This window comes from Rattus rattus, chromosome 1 (assembly GCF_011064425.1).
Source record: "Rattus rattus isolate New Zealand chromosome 1, Rrattus_CSIRO_v1, whole genome shotgun sequence".
Taxonomy (NCBI): domain Eukaryota; kingdom Metazoa; phylum Chordata; class Mammalia; order Rodentia; family Muridae; genus Rattus; species Rattus rattus.
In genome coordinates, this window is record NC_046154.1 from 213,100,895 (window position 1) to 213,115,891 (window position 14,997).

At 45.3% G+C, this 14,997-nt stretch overlaps 1 protein-coding gene across 1 annotated transcript in view; it reads right to left on the minus strand.

The window, feature by feature from the left end:
• Positions 1 to 8,844: 8,844 nt before the first annotated feature.
• Positions 8,845 to 14,997, minus strand: part of Dpys (dihydropyrimidinase) — a 74,779-nt gene continuing 68,626 nt past the window's right edge. The window contains exons 9-10 of the mRNA XM_032890828.1: positions 10,633 to 10,778; positions 8,845 to 9,245 (exon numbers count right to left, since the gene is read on the minus strand). Of these exons, the coding sequence (XP_032746719.1) occupies positions 10,662 to 10,778 (117 nt within the window). The 3' untranslated portion in view covers positions 8,845 to 9,245; positions 10,633 to 10,661. The remainder of the gene's footprint in view (positions 9,246 to 10,632; positions 10,779 to 14,997) is intronic.

A 14,997-nucleotide genomic window follows, 5' to 3' on the forward strand; every position in this document is an offset into this window, starting at 1 on the left:
CATACTGGGGAAGGAGGGGTAATAAAGGCTGGTGACAGCCAAAGGAGAAACTTGACACCCAGGAAGGAGATTTCATACAGCACAGAGAACTTGTCAGCTTATCTTGCTGGGATAATGAAGCCCAGACAATGATGGGTGGGTAGCACCTCATCTTGTCATACTTAGAGATGTATATCCCTGGCCCTTACTTAAACCTCAATTTCACTTCAGAACCCCGAAAGTGAATTTGAAGCATGTCATTGAATCTCTCTATCATTTTTCCAAAGTGGCCACACTGAATAAATCCCATAGCATTGGTTTTTACTATGAATTTGTTCATTCTAGTTGTATTTTTGAGGCCAGGTGGCTAAATCTGACTTCTCAGAGCGTAGACTAGGAACACAAGGTCATTTATCCGCACTGACGGCCAAGGGCAAATGGCACATTGGTCTGCTAGAAAATATAGAAATTCGTTCTGAAAAGGCAAGTTGATTGCCAATCAGCCTTTGTGGGCCTGCATCCAAGCACCTCTTAAAAGTCTTGCAGTTTTATAGCTAAGAAGCCAAAAACAAAACAAACAAAACTCAATGCAAATCATGGTCCAGAACAGTAAGATGAGGGCTAACGGCCCAGCAGATTTGGCTTAGTAAAGTGGGAGACAATGCCAAGGACTTAGAGAACACAAAGCTGGTCTGGGAAGACAGCCGTTAAAGTGCTTGCCCCGCATGAAGAGACCCAGAGTTTAGATCCCTAGAAGCCAAATAAATGCCAGGTGGATGTGGTAGCTTTCCTATAATTTAGTTCTGGAAGGCAGAGATAAGAAATGAAGCTGACGAATGAAACTAGTCGTGTTGGCAAGCTCTGGGACTGATGGGCAGATCTTATTTCAAAGAGTAAGTGGAAAGAGGCCTGGAAGTAGATTTCCAGCATCAACCTCGGGCCTTCAAGTATATACACGTACATGGGAAAAGAAGAAACAAACTATAGGGATTCGTTAGAAAGCATACCAGTGAGACAAAGATGAATTTCTACCATGACTCTTGTTTTTGCATGTGCCTGAGGTGAAGTCCTGGTTTGCATCACTAAGAATGGGGACACTAACAGTCTAATCACCATGGAAGGTGTCAAGAAACTCTGAGAGCCAGAGATGTTTGGAGCCTAGTATCTCCTGGAGACCCTTTCTACAGTTGTCTTTTAAGGTCTTAGATACTGCTCTATTGTGAAGAGACACCAGACCAAAGCAGCTTATAACATAGAACATTTAGTTGGGTGTTTGCTTACAGTTTCATAAGATTAGTCCATCACCACCATGTTGTGCAGGATGGCTGCAGGCAGGCAGACACTGGAGCAATAGTGAGAGGCTGTGTGTAGACACAACCATGAGGCAAAGAGAAAGCAAACTGGGGCATGTCAAAGCCCACCCCCATTGACATACTTCCTCCAACAAAACCACACCCATTTCAACAAGGCCACACCTTCTAATTCTTTTTCAAGAGATCTTCCCGGGGTGGTGGGGTGGGGGAGATCAAGCACTTCCATATATGAGTCTATGAGGGCCATTCTTATTCAAACCATCACATTTGATATACCTGAAGCAAACAGCCTTGAATAAGAAAATCAAAATGACTGATAAGACAAGTGATTGCTTGACTAGCGAGTGTGAAGAAATTCTTTATTTCTACTTTTTAAAGACCTTGCCATCATATGTTTAAATGAATTGTTTGAGAAGACAGTGCTCCTTTGAAAACACGGTGCATCAGGACAGGATGTAGACAGGGCTGAGTGCTGCTGTGGTTAGAAGCTGGAATCCGGCATAGCACTACAGGCAGATTGAGAATGGCAAAATGCAGAAACAAGTTGCCATGGAAACAAGCCACTAAATGGAGCGTGGCAGTTCTGAACTTCTGTATCACATAAAGAGACGGAAATGGGCGAGGCAGGACTTGATGGCATAATCCTGCAATTATAACACTTGGGAAGCTGAGGTAGGGTTGTTTCAGGTTTGAAGCTACACACACACACACACACACACACACACACAGAGAGAGAGAGAGAGAAAGGGAGAGAGGGAGAGAGAGAGAGAGAGAGAGAGAGAGAGAGAGAGGAAGAGAAAGAGAGAGGGAGGGATGGAGAGAGAGAGAGAGAGAGAGAGAGAGAGAGAGAACAGATGACAGACAGACAGAAACAGACAGACACAGAGAGAGCCAGACAGACACACAGACAGAAGCAGAGACAGAGACACACAGAAACAGAAAGAGAAACACAGTCAGACACACAGAGACAGTCAGAGAGACAGACAGACACACACACAGAGAGATAGAAACAAAGACAGAGAGAGAGAGAAAGAGAGAGAGAGAGAGAGACAGAAGAGAGAAACAGAGAAAGACAGAAACAGAGAGAGAGAGAGACAGATGGACAGAGACAGAAACAGACAGAAACACAGAGACAGACACACAGAGAGAAACAGAGAAACATCAACAGACCAAAACAGAGAGAAAGAGAGACAGAAACAGACAGATAGAAACACAGAGACAGACAAACAGAGGCAGAGACAAACAGAGAAGGGGAGGTGAAGAAAAGAGAATATTTCTGGGAAAAAGTTACACAGAGGTTGGAATGTTGTAGGTCCAGGGCCACTTCCCTGCCTCAGGCTAGCTTTAGTCCCATTTCTTGTCCACCTCTGTGTCAGAACTAACGTATTATGACCTGACCTTTTGGAATATATAAACTTAGCAGACCACAGGTTTCCACCAACCCCAAAGCTAAGAAAGCCATCAGGTAGTTTCTGAGGCCAATAGGCAAGTTTTCCCCTCTTGCTGCAACCGTTTCTCTCATGTATTTTTTTTAAAAAAAATCTTTACTATTACTTTCTCTCTATATAAAAGTATAAGATTTCATGAAACTGCTTCTATGTTGGAACATGAAGTTTGGGGTAAGCTAAATCTGGGTTCCAGGTCCATGGTCAAACAAATTCGGCTTTAGAATAAACTCTTATTCTGTCTTAGGTGAGGGCTGTTACTGTTTTGTTTTGAGTCAACAGTACAAAACATAGAACAAGACAGAAGACATTGTTAAGGACTGAGAAGTGGTCCCTGTTAATAAAGAAAGCTAATTTTTGCCCAAGTCACAAAAAGGGTTCAAATTCAGAACTTATGGGTATTTTTCAAATTGTTAATTTATTTCTCTTTGTAGTGTTAACAGTTGAACCAAGGACCTGGCAGATGCTAGGTTTCCAACTGACTTTCTTAGCCCGCTGACTTATATTTTTATTTTGAGATGTAGTTTCAGTAAATTATAATCCTCCTGCCTCAACTTTCTGAATAACTAGGGTCTCGGGCCTGGTTTGCTGGACACTTTCAATTCGCCTGTTCTCTTCTGTCAGTTGACTCTGATGTGACTAAGAGTGCCCTCGGAATGGCAGGCCCTGGCACAAAGGCTACAGAGGAGCTGACATCCTGAGCAGAGTTTATCTCCCTCCAGACAGCGTCCCTTTACCCTGTAGCCGTGATCCTACGAATCGCCCCTTCTAGGCCTCCTTTGCCAACAGAGTCCACTGTGGCAGGACACCTCCCTTGAGGCCACCCTCTGCGCGTTCTAGCTTCCTCCACTTCCTTGTCCCACAGAACTCACCTGTACTGCCTGTCTTACTCACCCTGCTGGTCCACCCCCCCTGCAGCCGCTTCTCTCTCATTTCTATGCTCAGCCTGGCCTTGGCTTTACTGTGCTTACATCTGGCTCTGGGTGGATCATGTGACCCTCAGTGTGGATTGATGAAGAAAGTGCCACATCATGAGCTGTCACCCCAACCCCAAGCCTCTGTGCCAACAAAGAAAAGTTCTAGCTTCCTCCAGCGGGAAGGGCAACACCTCCACTTCCTGAAGCCATGGCTTCATTTTTTGCCCACGTTTTTCTCTCCAGCTCTTGGCAGTCTCCTAGAAGAAGAGCCCTTCTGTGTGACTGTGAGCTCATTCATCTATTTTCACACCCTCCCCCACTGCTTTCTAATTTCTCTCGTTCTATGTCTGCTCTTACTAGCAATTTCTAGAGCAGCTGACTGAGCATGGCGTTCAGATTGTCCTTCTATTGCACACATTACACTGTCATTGCTAGTTCACAAACGTCGTCTCTTTGGGTTCTTTTAACAATGCAGTCAAGGAAGCAGAGGAAATGTTACTGTCTCCAGTTCATAGATCAAGAAACCAAGGTTCATAAAAGGGAAGTGACGTTCCCCAGACTGCATACATCCTGATAAGTGTGGATACCAAGTCCTCTCCAAATAGTCACCTTGCCAATGCTGTGTGTTCTTATTGCAGGAGGCACTGCCCCGCTGCGACTGAGTCTCGGGGTCACCACCCTCCACTCTTCCTGAATCCTTTCTTGTTGACAGTTACACCAGCATCCAGTAAAGAACTGCGGTGCACAATAAAATCAAGCCGCGTCTGTCCTCTCTCCTCAGTCTTCAGATCCAGGACCATAACTGCATAGTCTAAAGAATTGTCATTTGTCCTTTGTTGTCTACAAACAAAATGAAACAAGGCAACAGGCCTATCCTCGGAGGCGAACCTCCTTCCCTTCTCTCAGAAGGACCCTGAGGTCCTAGCCCCACAGGCTGAGCTGCCCACTGCACTCCAGGAGCCCGGCCAGGCATTCCCAGATGCCTCCATTGCATGTTTCCCTCCCCCAGACTCATTTTTCTGTCTTATCCAATGTGCTGTAAACCTCTCCTGTCTCCACATGCCTGTGCCAAGCAGTAACTATTGATCGGAGTGGGCGTGTGTCGTGTTCCTTAAGAATGGAAAACAAGCCTTCTTGCAACAAGAGTTCCCAAGTGAATTATTTACAGTGAGTTTGGCCCCAGGCGTGAAGCCTCACAGAGTACTGCAAACCACTTAAGAAAGCAGAACTTGGGGAGGTAGAGGCCAGGAGCATGAATAACTCCTAACTCATTTATCTGAGGTGCAGAGAGACATGCTTAAGAATGGCTGCAGGAACAGGGTTGCCGGAGGAGGGAGCCTGAGGGAGCTGAGTGCACCAGGACAGTCAAGTCTGCGACAGGTCTAGCCGGAAAATGACTAAGAAGCCACCAGATTGGGGTGACACCTGATTTCCTGCAGTCCCTTCCCAGGGCTTTGCAGTAACAGGGAAATGACACAGGCTGGAGAATGTGCCAGGTGCTCACGGGCCCGCCCGCTTGGCTCTCTTCCGGTGCGCGCGCACCCTCCCTTCCGGCTTTGTGCTGGCTCCTCTGTGTGCTTTTGCCTCTGCCTCACCATACCCATAGACTGACTCTACTGCTGATGGCATCACCACAGTGACTCAGTTCCTTGGCCATGGTCCCTGCTGATAGATGCTGCTATTGGAACCTAAACCAGCAGCGAAAAACATGGTGTTCAGAGCTAGGAGTAGCTGGATAGGTATTCTCTTCCGGATGGCAACGACTCTGTCCTCTCTGTGGGTTCTTTGTGTGTTCTGTTTTGGGGATGGACAACTGTCTGACTTACATTTGCATTACAACATCAAATGCCAACACATTGGGCAGTTATTAAGCCTATCTGAGTTTTGATTTTCTCATTGTTACCTTATTAGCAGAATAAGGTGATAGAGTCCACACAGAGCTTATACCCCCGGGTGGAGGCACATAATAGGTGGAGGTCTAGTAGGGATTACCATTTAGAATCTATTGAACACTTTTAAGGTTTCATTAGAGAAAAACCCAGAGGCCCTGTGTTCTTCTGGAGACTACATTCTATTATAAGGCAAAAATAAGAAAACAAATAAAAACACAGTTTGAAAACCCCCGGCTAATATGCTCTACCCCTCTAGCTTTTATACAAACACCCTTGTCTAGGTGTCCCAAGGCCAGGCCCCTTGCACTTTGTAAGTTTACAAGCACCGCTGATTCACCGTGGATGGGTCTTAAAACAGACGTAGTCCCGGCCATGAACGCACATCATGATTCATTGCTGACTTCGCTTTCATTGTGCAGCACAGTTCTAGCTCACTGCCTCTCATTCCCAAGATCACTCCAGTCCTCCAATGCCGATCCCCTCAGCTCTTTCCTGTGCTGCTCAGTGCAGCGTGGCAGGGGCAGTGGCAACTAAAAGAAAGGGTCTGGTTCGGTGCCCTGCAAACAGCAAATGCTCAATAAACGATGGCAGGGTCGCTCTGTTAAAAACACTAGTCCACAGATATTTCCCAGGAAGAGGTAAAAGGAGAGAATGGGTTTGACAAAAAGAAATCTATTATATTGTGTGCCTTCTTTGGGACCCAGCGTTAGGTATTTGGAAAAGAAGAGGGGGTGAAGGGCAGGTGAAGGAAGGGCAGGAGGGGATGCCTCTGGGCTGACACAGAGATCCAGGCCATTGTATCTGAGTTGTACTGCTTAAGAGTAACAACTTGGGCTGGAGAGATGGCTCAGAGGTTAAGAGCACCGACTGTTCTTCCCGAGGTCCTGAGTTCAAATCCCAGCAACCACATGGTGGCTCACAACCATCTGTAATGAGATCTGATGCCCACTTCTGGTGTGTCTGAAGACAGCTACAATGTACTCATATATAATAAATAAATAAAATATTTAAAAAAAAAAAGAGTAACAACTTAACAGACGTTAGAGTCATCGGAGAGGAAGGGGCCTCAGCTGAGGAAATGCCTCCATGAGATCCAGCTGGAAGGCATTTTCTGAATTAGTGATCAATGGGGGAGGGTCCCCCATTGTGGGTGGTGTCATCCCTGGGCTGGTGGACCTGGATTCTATAAGAAAGCAGGCTGAGCAAACCATGGGGAGCAAGCCAGCAAGCAGCACCCCTCCATGGCCTCTGTACCAGCTCCTGCACGGCTTAAGTTCGTGCTGACTTTCTCCAGGGGTAGACTCCAAATAAGTCCTTTCCTCCCCAACTTGCTTTTTGGTCATGGTGTTTCATTGCAGCAATGGGAACTCTAACTAAGACATTAATCTTTAAGCATGAAAAATAATCTCGGCTACTGCATTTCATCAATAGAAGGACTGAAACTTAAGATGTTTATATGTCTTGCTCAGCTGGTTCAAATGCAGCCTCTGCAACTTTCCAGCCTTTGACAAGTCCTACACTGCCTCTTCCTGTAGAGGGAGAAGCTCGCCTGCTGAGAGGTGGCTGCCTCCATGCTTCATCTAGCTTCCAACTGGATCCCTGACCATACTGCTCATGGTGTCCACATCCTGGCCTTCATGCCCACTAACACCCCCAGGATGGCTGAGTGCCCTCATCTCGTGCCTGGACTTGCACCACTTTCCTTTTCATGGCTTCCATTCTTCTGCCACCGCTAAAGGGTTGGTATTACCAGATGTCGTGAACTTCAAGGAAAGGACAGAACGGCCTAGGCTTTCTGGAAGCCATTTTTATTGACTCATCACATGGCCAGCAATGGGCACTAGTGTTTGCAGACTGTGTAGGGCTTGAGTGTCATGGGCCTCAGGGTATCCTGTGTACATTCTTGGTTTTTTGTTTTTGTCTTGTAAATGAAGAAACAGAGGTTTAGGAAGATCAATCAAACTCAATAAGGAAAAGGAGCTTTGTCTCACAGGCCATCTGGAAAATACAAACGGAATCCCATATGCATTTTTGAAGACTTTGCTGAAGCCCACGGAATCCTCTAGTTACTTCCTTCTTTCATAGAGAGCTGTGTATGAGACTCCAGGGTTTGTGTCTGCCTCGTTGAAGACTCTCTCACTTCATCTGTATCCACTGAAGAACTGGGTGGGAAGTCCTTTACTTCCTCTCTTATTTAAAAACTGTAAAGTATCCACTGAGTGCCCATCACTGACCACACACTGTGCTGGGTGGGAGGGAGGGCCAGTGAGCCGGACCAGCCCCTCCCTGTAGGGGTTTTCAGCTTCTGGAGGGAGTGGGGAGGGGTCAGAGATGTGAAGCAGCTATCTCAGTCCCTCGGTGAGCGAGCTTGGGGATTGGCTTCACATGGTGTGGAGTCCACAGTCTGGGGATGCTGACCTTACTTACCTAGGTCACTTACTTACCATGGTCACTTACTAGTTACCATGTTAACTACTCACACTTACCCCCCCCTTACACTCAAACCCACCTCTTGATCACTTTTGTCCCCTAATGTGAAGAAAATTGTGTGTGCTGTAAGAGGTAAGACACAATGGTGGACTGGGTGCTGGCCCCGCTATGGAAGTAAATACAAGAAGGACCAACCTACTTTGGAAAGCCTCCAGGAGATGGTGAGATTTCTAGTGAACAGTAAATGATGCGTGAGAATTGACTTCTGGGTAAGAAAGCAGCTCACTCACCGGCAAAGGAGTCTGTGTTCTAACATAGACCTGCCTTTGTTGAGCAAAGTATACAGAGGAAAAAAAATAAAACATTTTGTACTATCTTTTAACCTGAGGGAAAAAAGGATTTGCAGTTTAATTGAGCTGAAGATTTCTCTTCAGGTACAGCTCACCGTCCTTTCTTCTGTGTGTTCAGAGCAAATGACACTGAGCTCCGACTACCCTTCCTCTCCTGAGCTAGTGTGCCAGCCAGTGTGTGGGTACATCCAAAGAGAAGCCCAGCCTTACTGCACAGAGGGACCAAGACACAAGAGAGGGCTGGGGAGGAACAGATCAACATGATATCCTCATGTGATGCCAGTTCCACTTAATTCCCTCAGATCCTGAATCCATCCATGTGATTGGATATTTTGCCTTGGACTCATTGAGTGGTCGAGTACCAGATCTGGTTTCTTGAGACCCATCTTGGAAATTGGCTTACAGGTGACACTGACACACAAGAAATTATATTCTCTCGTCAAGACCAATCCTCGGGGTCCTAGTCCTATCCACTAGGTAGAAGGACACACATGGAACTCAGACACTAGCCTGCAGAATGAAGCTCCCGATGTTTATTAATTGCAGTGAAATGTAAAATCACTGATTTTTAAAACAAACATAGACATTAAAACAAAACAAACAAACAAAACCTTTACACCAGAAAGAAATCTTTAAAAACCCAAAGAAAGAAATCTAGGGTAAGGAGAGATGGCATTTGAAAAAAGAATCTTCAATGAATCTTCATGCAAACGTTTCATCCCAATAATATTCATTTATATCCTCAATCTTCCATAGCAACAAAGGCAGGGTGAGGCAGGCTGCTATTGCTTCTGAGAGAAAAATCAAAGAGGCCTAGAGCGATGATTTTTCCTAAAGGATCTCGGAGAGTTGAAATGGCAGGTGCTTCTCCAGGGCTTGGCAGCACGGTGGGGAGGGGAGCCTGGGAGCCTTCACTCTGCTTTTGCTTTTGAAGAGAATAAAAGGCACTCAGTGTAACATTTTCCCTCACAAAGAGACACAGGATTCAAGCTCGTGCCAAGAAAGGTTCTAATCAAAGTAAACACTAAGCCCTGGCTCCCACAAAAGCTCCAAGTAGCGCATGATCACATCCAACACCATTTCTTTCCCTTGCTAATCTCCAGAATTTTAAATATAATCTTTCTGAATCACATGAATAATACTAGAAATGTGGAAATGACAGAAGATCTGAAGCTTGAGGCTGGTGGTGTTAAAAAAAATGACAATGTTCAACAATGAGAGAGCACACTGCATGTGGGAGGCAGGTCTGCCTTGTCTCGGTGCTTGCTGTCCAAATTCCCGTGGTCACAAAGCTTAAGCAAGGACACACAGGCCATCAAAGGGGAATGTGTGCAGTGCCAGAATAGGTAAAAAAAAAAAAAAAAAAACCAGACCTGAGTCCAGCATTGATCCAACTGACACACACATATACCTCCATCCACCCGGTCAGCATCTAACAGCAATGTCTGACCCTTAGACAACACCCTGTGACATTTGTCCTCTCTAAAGTTTATGCTTGAGAAGTGTACAATCAAGTTCCCAAGAAAACAATTGATTTTGTGTTAAACTGTACTAACGACCTTTGACCCACAGGAAGTAAACTGGACATGCCTGCTGGTGTAAGACTCCCAGATTGCTACGTGTAGAAGCATATAAGTATACATCACGAGTATAATCATCAAATGGCAAAAATTCGCATTTTACTGAGTCAGTGGAAGTGACCTCATGAAGACAACTAGAACTGTAGCACTGTCCTTTAATAGTGATTTGGCAGAGGAACAACAGAAAACAGGAAGCTCTGTATGTCCAAAGACAACACGAGACTGGACAGTGTTTCAAAGTCTTGTTGTGAAATCTACACTCTTCCGGAAACTCCGTGTTAACACTGCCAAATACTTCTAGAAAACTTTCTCAAAAACTTGTGTAATTTTCCTTTATTTCCTCAATTGTATTCATTTGTCTATGCATTCTAGATCATAGAACACAGCTGCATTTACAATACAAAATTTCATCTTTTTTCCACATGAAGTTCTACTTGGTTTTCAAATATTGAAATATTTTAGTACAGCAGGTAGGGCTCTCTGCCTGAACAAGCCTGCTGCTTTGCACTCAGAAGATTCTGTTGGGCTCTTGGAATACTCGGGAAATTCTACAGAATGAATCTTTAGCTAGCTCAAGGCCAATTCAACGTTCTAATCCCCAAGGCCTTTATCAGGGTTCTTCCACTTTGAAGCTGTAGGCTCTTCAAAGGCATGGGAAGAAAGAGGCTAATTTTATGTGCTGGTCATCATATGCTGATACTCACTTCCTCACTCCAGAATACTTACTTTGCACTTGCTCAACCCCAGCATCCAGATCAGGAATGGCCCTTCATCCTGGTCCCAGCTGTGTCGCCTTCTTTTGTCTCTCTGGGTTTCAGTGTGATGACTTCTCCCTTGTAGGGCGCACGCTTCACCGGTATCGGTGTGCAGGTCTGAAACAGAACACAGTCATTCCTCTCCTGTGCTTCACTCACTTTGTAAATCCCAAGCTACCCTCTTGAATAGCTAAGTTAGTGTGAATCCTGAGAGCAATAACTCTATTACCCTCTTAGCCTCGGTCTCCCTCTGGGTTGTCTTCTTGGCTAGTGTTAATCTGCATCACAGAAAAGACCCACTAGGGCTGGGGAGATGACTCAGTAGGCAAAGTGCCTACCACTCAAGCTTGGGGAAGCTGCTTGCAATTCCAACCCTAGCCAGGCTGAGACAAGGGCTCTCTAGGACAAGCTGACTAGCTAGACTGATCAGTTAGTTCTGGGTTCAACTGAGAGACCTTCCCTCAGTAAATAAAAGTGACAGAGTAACAGAGGAAGGCACAGAGGTCAACTTTGGGCCTTGACATGAATGACATGTGCACCTACATGTGTATAACATGTGTCTACACACATTCAAACACCCATAGACACAAGCAAAAAAATCCTAGGAAAAAGAAAGCAAGCCAGGAAATGTTCCACTTGGCCTCACGCTCTAAATCCCACACTATTCCCCATGGCCCTCTCGCACATTCCTGAAGTGCATTTGGAGACCCAGGCAGTGAGTGCCTCTGCCTCTGCCCTACCCCTGTTCTAGGTCCACCAGGGCTTTGCTTGGCCCCATCACGGTCTTCCTTCATTCTGTCCTATCCTCTTCTCCAAACAGCCAGACGGTGCCAATCTTCCCACACGTGCCACTCAGATGATGCTCTGGTCACTTGGAGATTTCACATCTGAAACTTTAAACTTCCCTAACCCCATGGTCTCTGACTACATCCTTCATCTCAGCTCTTTATCCCCGCGCTTCTCCCACTTGAGGCTCTAGCTGCCACAGTAGGCGGAACCCTATGTAGTTATCATCCAAATCAGGACACTTCTGAGAGTGGGAAAGGTACCTGACACGCAAGCAAGCCAAGATTTTCTCACACCCTCTTTGCACCCTCTCTTGCCTACTACTTGTAGGTCTTGCCTTTCTCTCTGCTCCTCTTGGTTAACCCATGGTGTAAATAAATCGACTCTTCTCAAATATAGGCAATATGCTGAAAACATGAGGAAAATTGTCTTTGGAGCAGAGTCACGGTGTTTTCCAGATAAGCCCCCTTTCTTCTTGTGAGATGGTCTGGTCCACACTGACTCCATTTTCCCCAGGTTCCTTTGTTGTACCCATCATGTATTACTTTCTGGGCTGTCCTTTCTTGCTAATTAGCTGCAGTCAATGCCCAGGTCTCAGGTCACCTGGAATCTAATAATTGTTTTCCAGCTGTCCAGTCCCTGCCCTGGCCAGGCCTCTGGACAGCACGTAGTCTGGTAGTCCCACTTTGGTCACAACATCTACGTCTCTGACCTACCAGACAGGTCCAGACAGGTCCTACTTTTATCTGCCTCACACACTTTGGATGGACAAGGCTTGACCTTCTACCAGAGTGAGGAGGAGACGGAGGCCACTCCTACCCACACTGCTACCTTAGAAATAAATCGACTCCTCTCAAGTGTCTTCTTGTCACCCCACCCTGCACAGCCTTCACACTATCGGATGGGTGAGCAGGAATCCATGACAATGAAGGTCTAGCCTACAGTTTCCTAGAAAGTTTAACCTTTTGATATTTTCCCTTCCATAAAGGTAGGTAAGCCCTGTCTTGACTGGACTTGAATCATCCACATCCATGTGCTGGGGCTTGGTAGATTATTCTTGATAGATGTTCCCCTGACATCCTGCTCTGTGTGCTTCTCAGGGACTCAAGGGATATTCATTGCGACAAAATGGCATTCACTCTGCAGCACTGCCGAGGTGAACACTTGTTTTCTAAGTAAATGTAACCTACCACTTTTAGCAATTTGAGTCTTGATCCTTTCCTCTAGTCACAATGACAAATTTCCATGTGAAATATGAAATACCAGCCTAATACAGAGCCCAGATTCAGCGGGACCAGGCATCGGTGCTCAGAGAATACAGTATTGGTTCACAGAATCCATCCCAATGTCTCCTGCTGAAAGGATACTTGATTTCCAGCAGATTTTCAATGAAGCATAAGATACATGGGCCTGGGTGACGGCTGAGATGATCCGGTTGGACACAGTGAGTGGATTCCAATTCCTGCTTTAGAGACTTGTTCTCTCATTTGCTCTGCCTCGAAAGCCAGCTTCCTCCAGCTCCCTGGGTGTTTTGTTTTTACTTGTTCTCTGAAAGTTGGGCTCCCTGAGCATCAGTAAGACCCCTCTTTTATTATCATCTCACAGTTGCCTTGGTGACCTTGGACTTGGGAATTTAAATCTATACTTGGTGACTTTTAACTTGATCTCTAGCCTTCATCTCTTCAATTTCAGATTCTTCCATCCAAATAGCTAGAAAACCACAGCAGAGAGGTGTGAAAAGGTGAGTCACAAAGGAGGACTTACGCACTAGGAGCTGGAGGTGAAAGAGGTAGGATGTGACCCTTTGGGACCAATCGCTGCTGGCTTCCTGTGTCCCGTATCCTAGTACCTTGAATCTTCCTGATAATCAACAGTGTTTGTGAAATGAAGGAGGCTTTTGGATATTGGACCCCTGAGAACTGTTTATCATTCTGTTGAGAGCAACATTATTTAAAATTATCCAACAGCTCTCTCAAGTTGCATCTCAAGACCCTGGGGACCTGAAGACAGTTACCCCATCTGGTACAGGTCATGCTGTCTCTCTGAGATTTGGCAATCACACTTCAGCACCAGTAGTTTCCATCTCAAGAGTACCGTAATCAAATAAGATGGTTCGAAGGTAAACACACGTGGAAGGTGCCCTAAGTGCTGTGGAAAGCAAAATTAGCCCCTCGCTTAATGAAATATGGGTGGATTATTTTAGCAGATGAGAGTTCAATTTGAGTTCATCATATTTAATTATGATTGTCATTGTGATGCATTAATAGAAAGACAAAAATGAGAATTATATGCAGTGCTATGAATAGACATTAATTGCAATCATCATTATATCTACATAATTACAGAAACGCTTTTTGGTTAGTTGATCAGGGGAAGAGGAACATGTAAATTGATAGAAATGTGACTGTATTATCAACTGAGAGAGAAATGAAGGGATGCCAGGCTTTTTGAAGATAGCAAGAACAATAGAAAAGGCCCCTTCAACCTCAATGGAATGACTGGTACCATACCACCCACAGAGAGCAAGATGACAGCCTCCATAAAGAAGTTCAGCCCACTCCTAGTGAAGTTGGGGGAGGGAGGTTGGCCACATTAAGCTGAGCCACCCAGTGCTTTCCCATGAGTCATTATAACATGAGCAGCCCCTGGGTTCAACAATAAAAATGTATGTGCTTTATAATTCTTAAAATGTGCTGGGGGGGTTGAGGATTTAGCTCAGTGGTAGGGCGCTTGCCTAGCAAGCACAAGGCCCTGGGTTCGGTCCCCAGCTCCGAAAAAAAGAAAAGAAAAAAAAAAGTGCTGGGAACTATTGCCCAAGCACAGCGCAATGACATGGAACCCTCCCACCTTGGGACTGGTTTCCTCTTTAAGTTTGTTAGCAGAAGGGGACGTGAGCTGCAGAGGGAAGACTGAGAACCCATCAAGAGATAGGAGGAGACTATGCACTGAGTAGGGTTAAAACTTTATGATTAATGTGCTTTATAGTGAGCCTCAGTTTCTTAATCTATAAAACAGGACCACTACCATTATCTCCAGGGTTGTGAGAATTAAACTGTGACACCTAAGTGATGGCCAATAAATATCGCTGGCTGAACAATGTGAATGGTTAGGTAAAGCAAAGGGAGAACACAGGTCGGATGCCCCCCGGAAGCTAGTGTTTTTTTGTTTTGTTTTGTTTTTGTTTTTGTTTTTTTTTTGTTTTGTTTTTTTTTTTTTGGTTCTTTTTTTCGGAGCTGGGGACCGAACCCAGGGCCTTGCGCTTCCTAGGCAAGCACTCTACCACTGAGCTAAATCCCCAACCCCTAGTGTTTTGTTTTATATAGTGTTTATATTTTGAAGTGTTTTGGTTGGGCATGCCTAGCTATAAAAATGGACACTCAATGTTCCCCAATGTTTTAAGCCAACGCTTAAAATGTTTTTGGACTTTGGAGGATCTCAGAGAAATTGCCTTTCATACAGTAGTGGTCTGGCAAATATTAACAGTAAGCCCCCTCTTTCTCTCCTCTGTCCTAAACATCCCAGTTGTAGTGGCTGTCCGTTCCTGGGATGC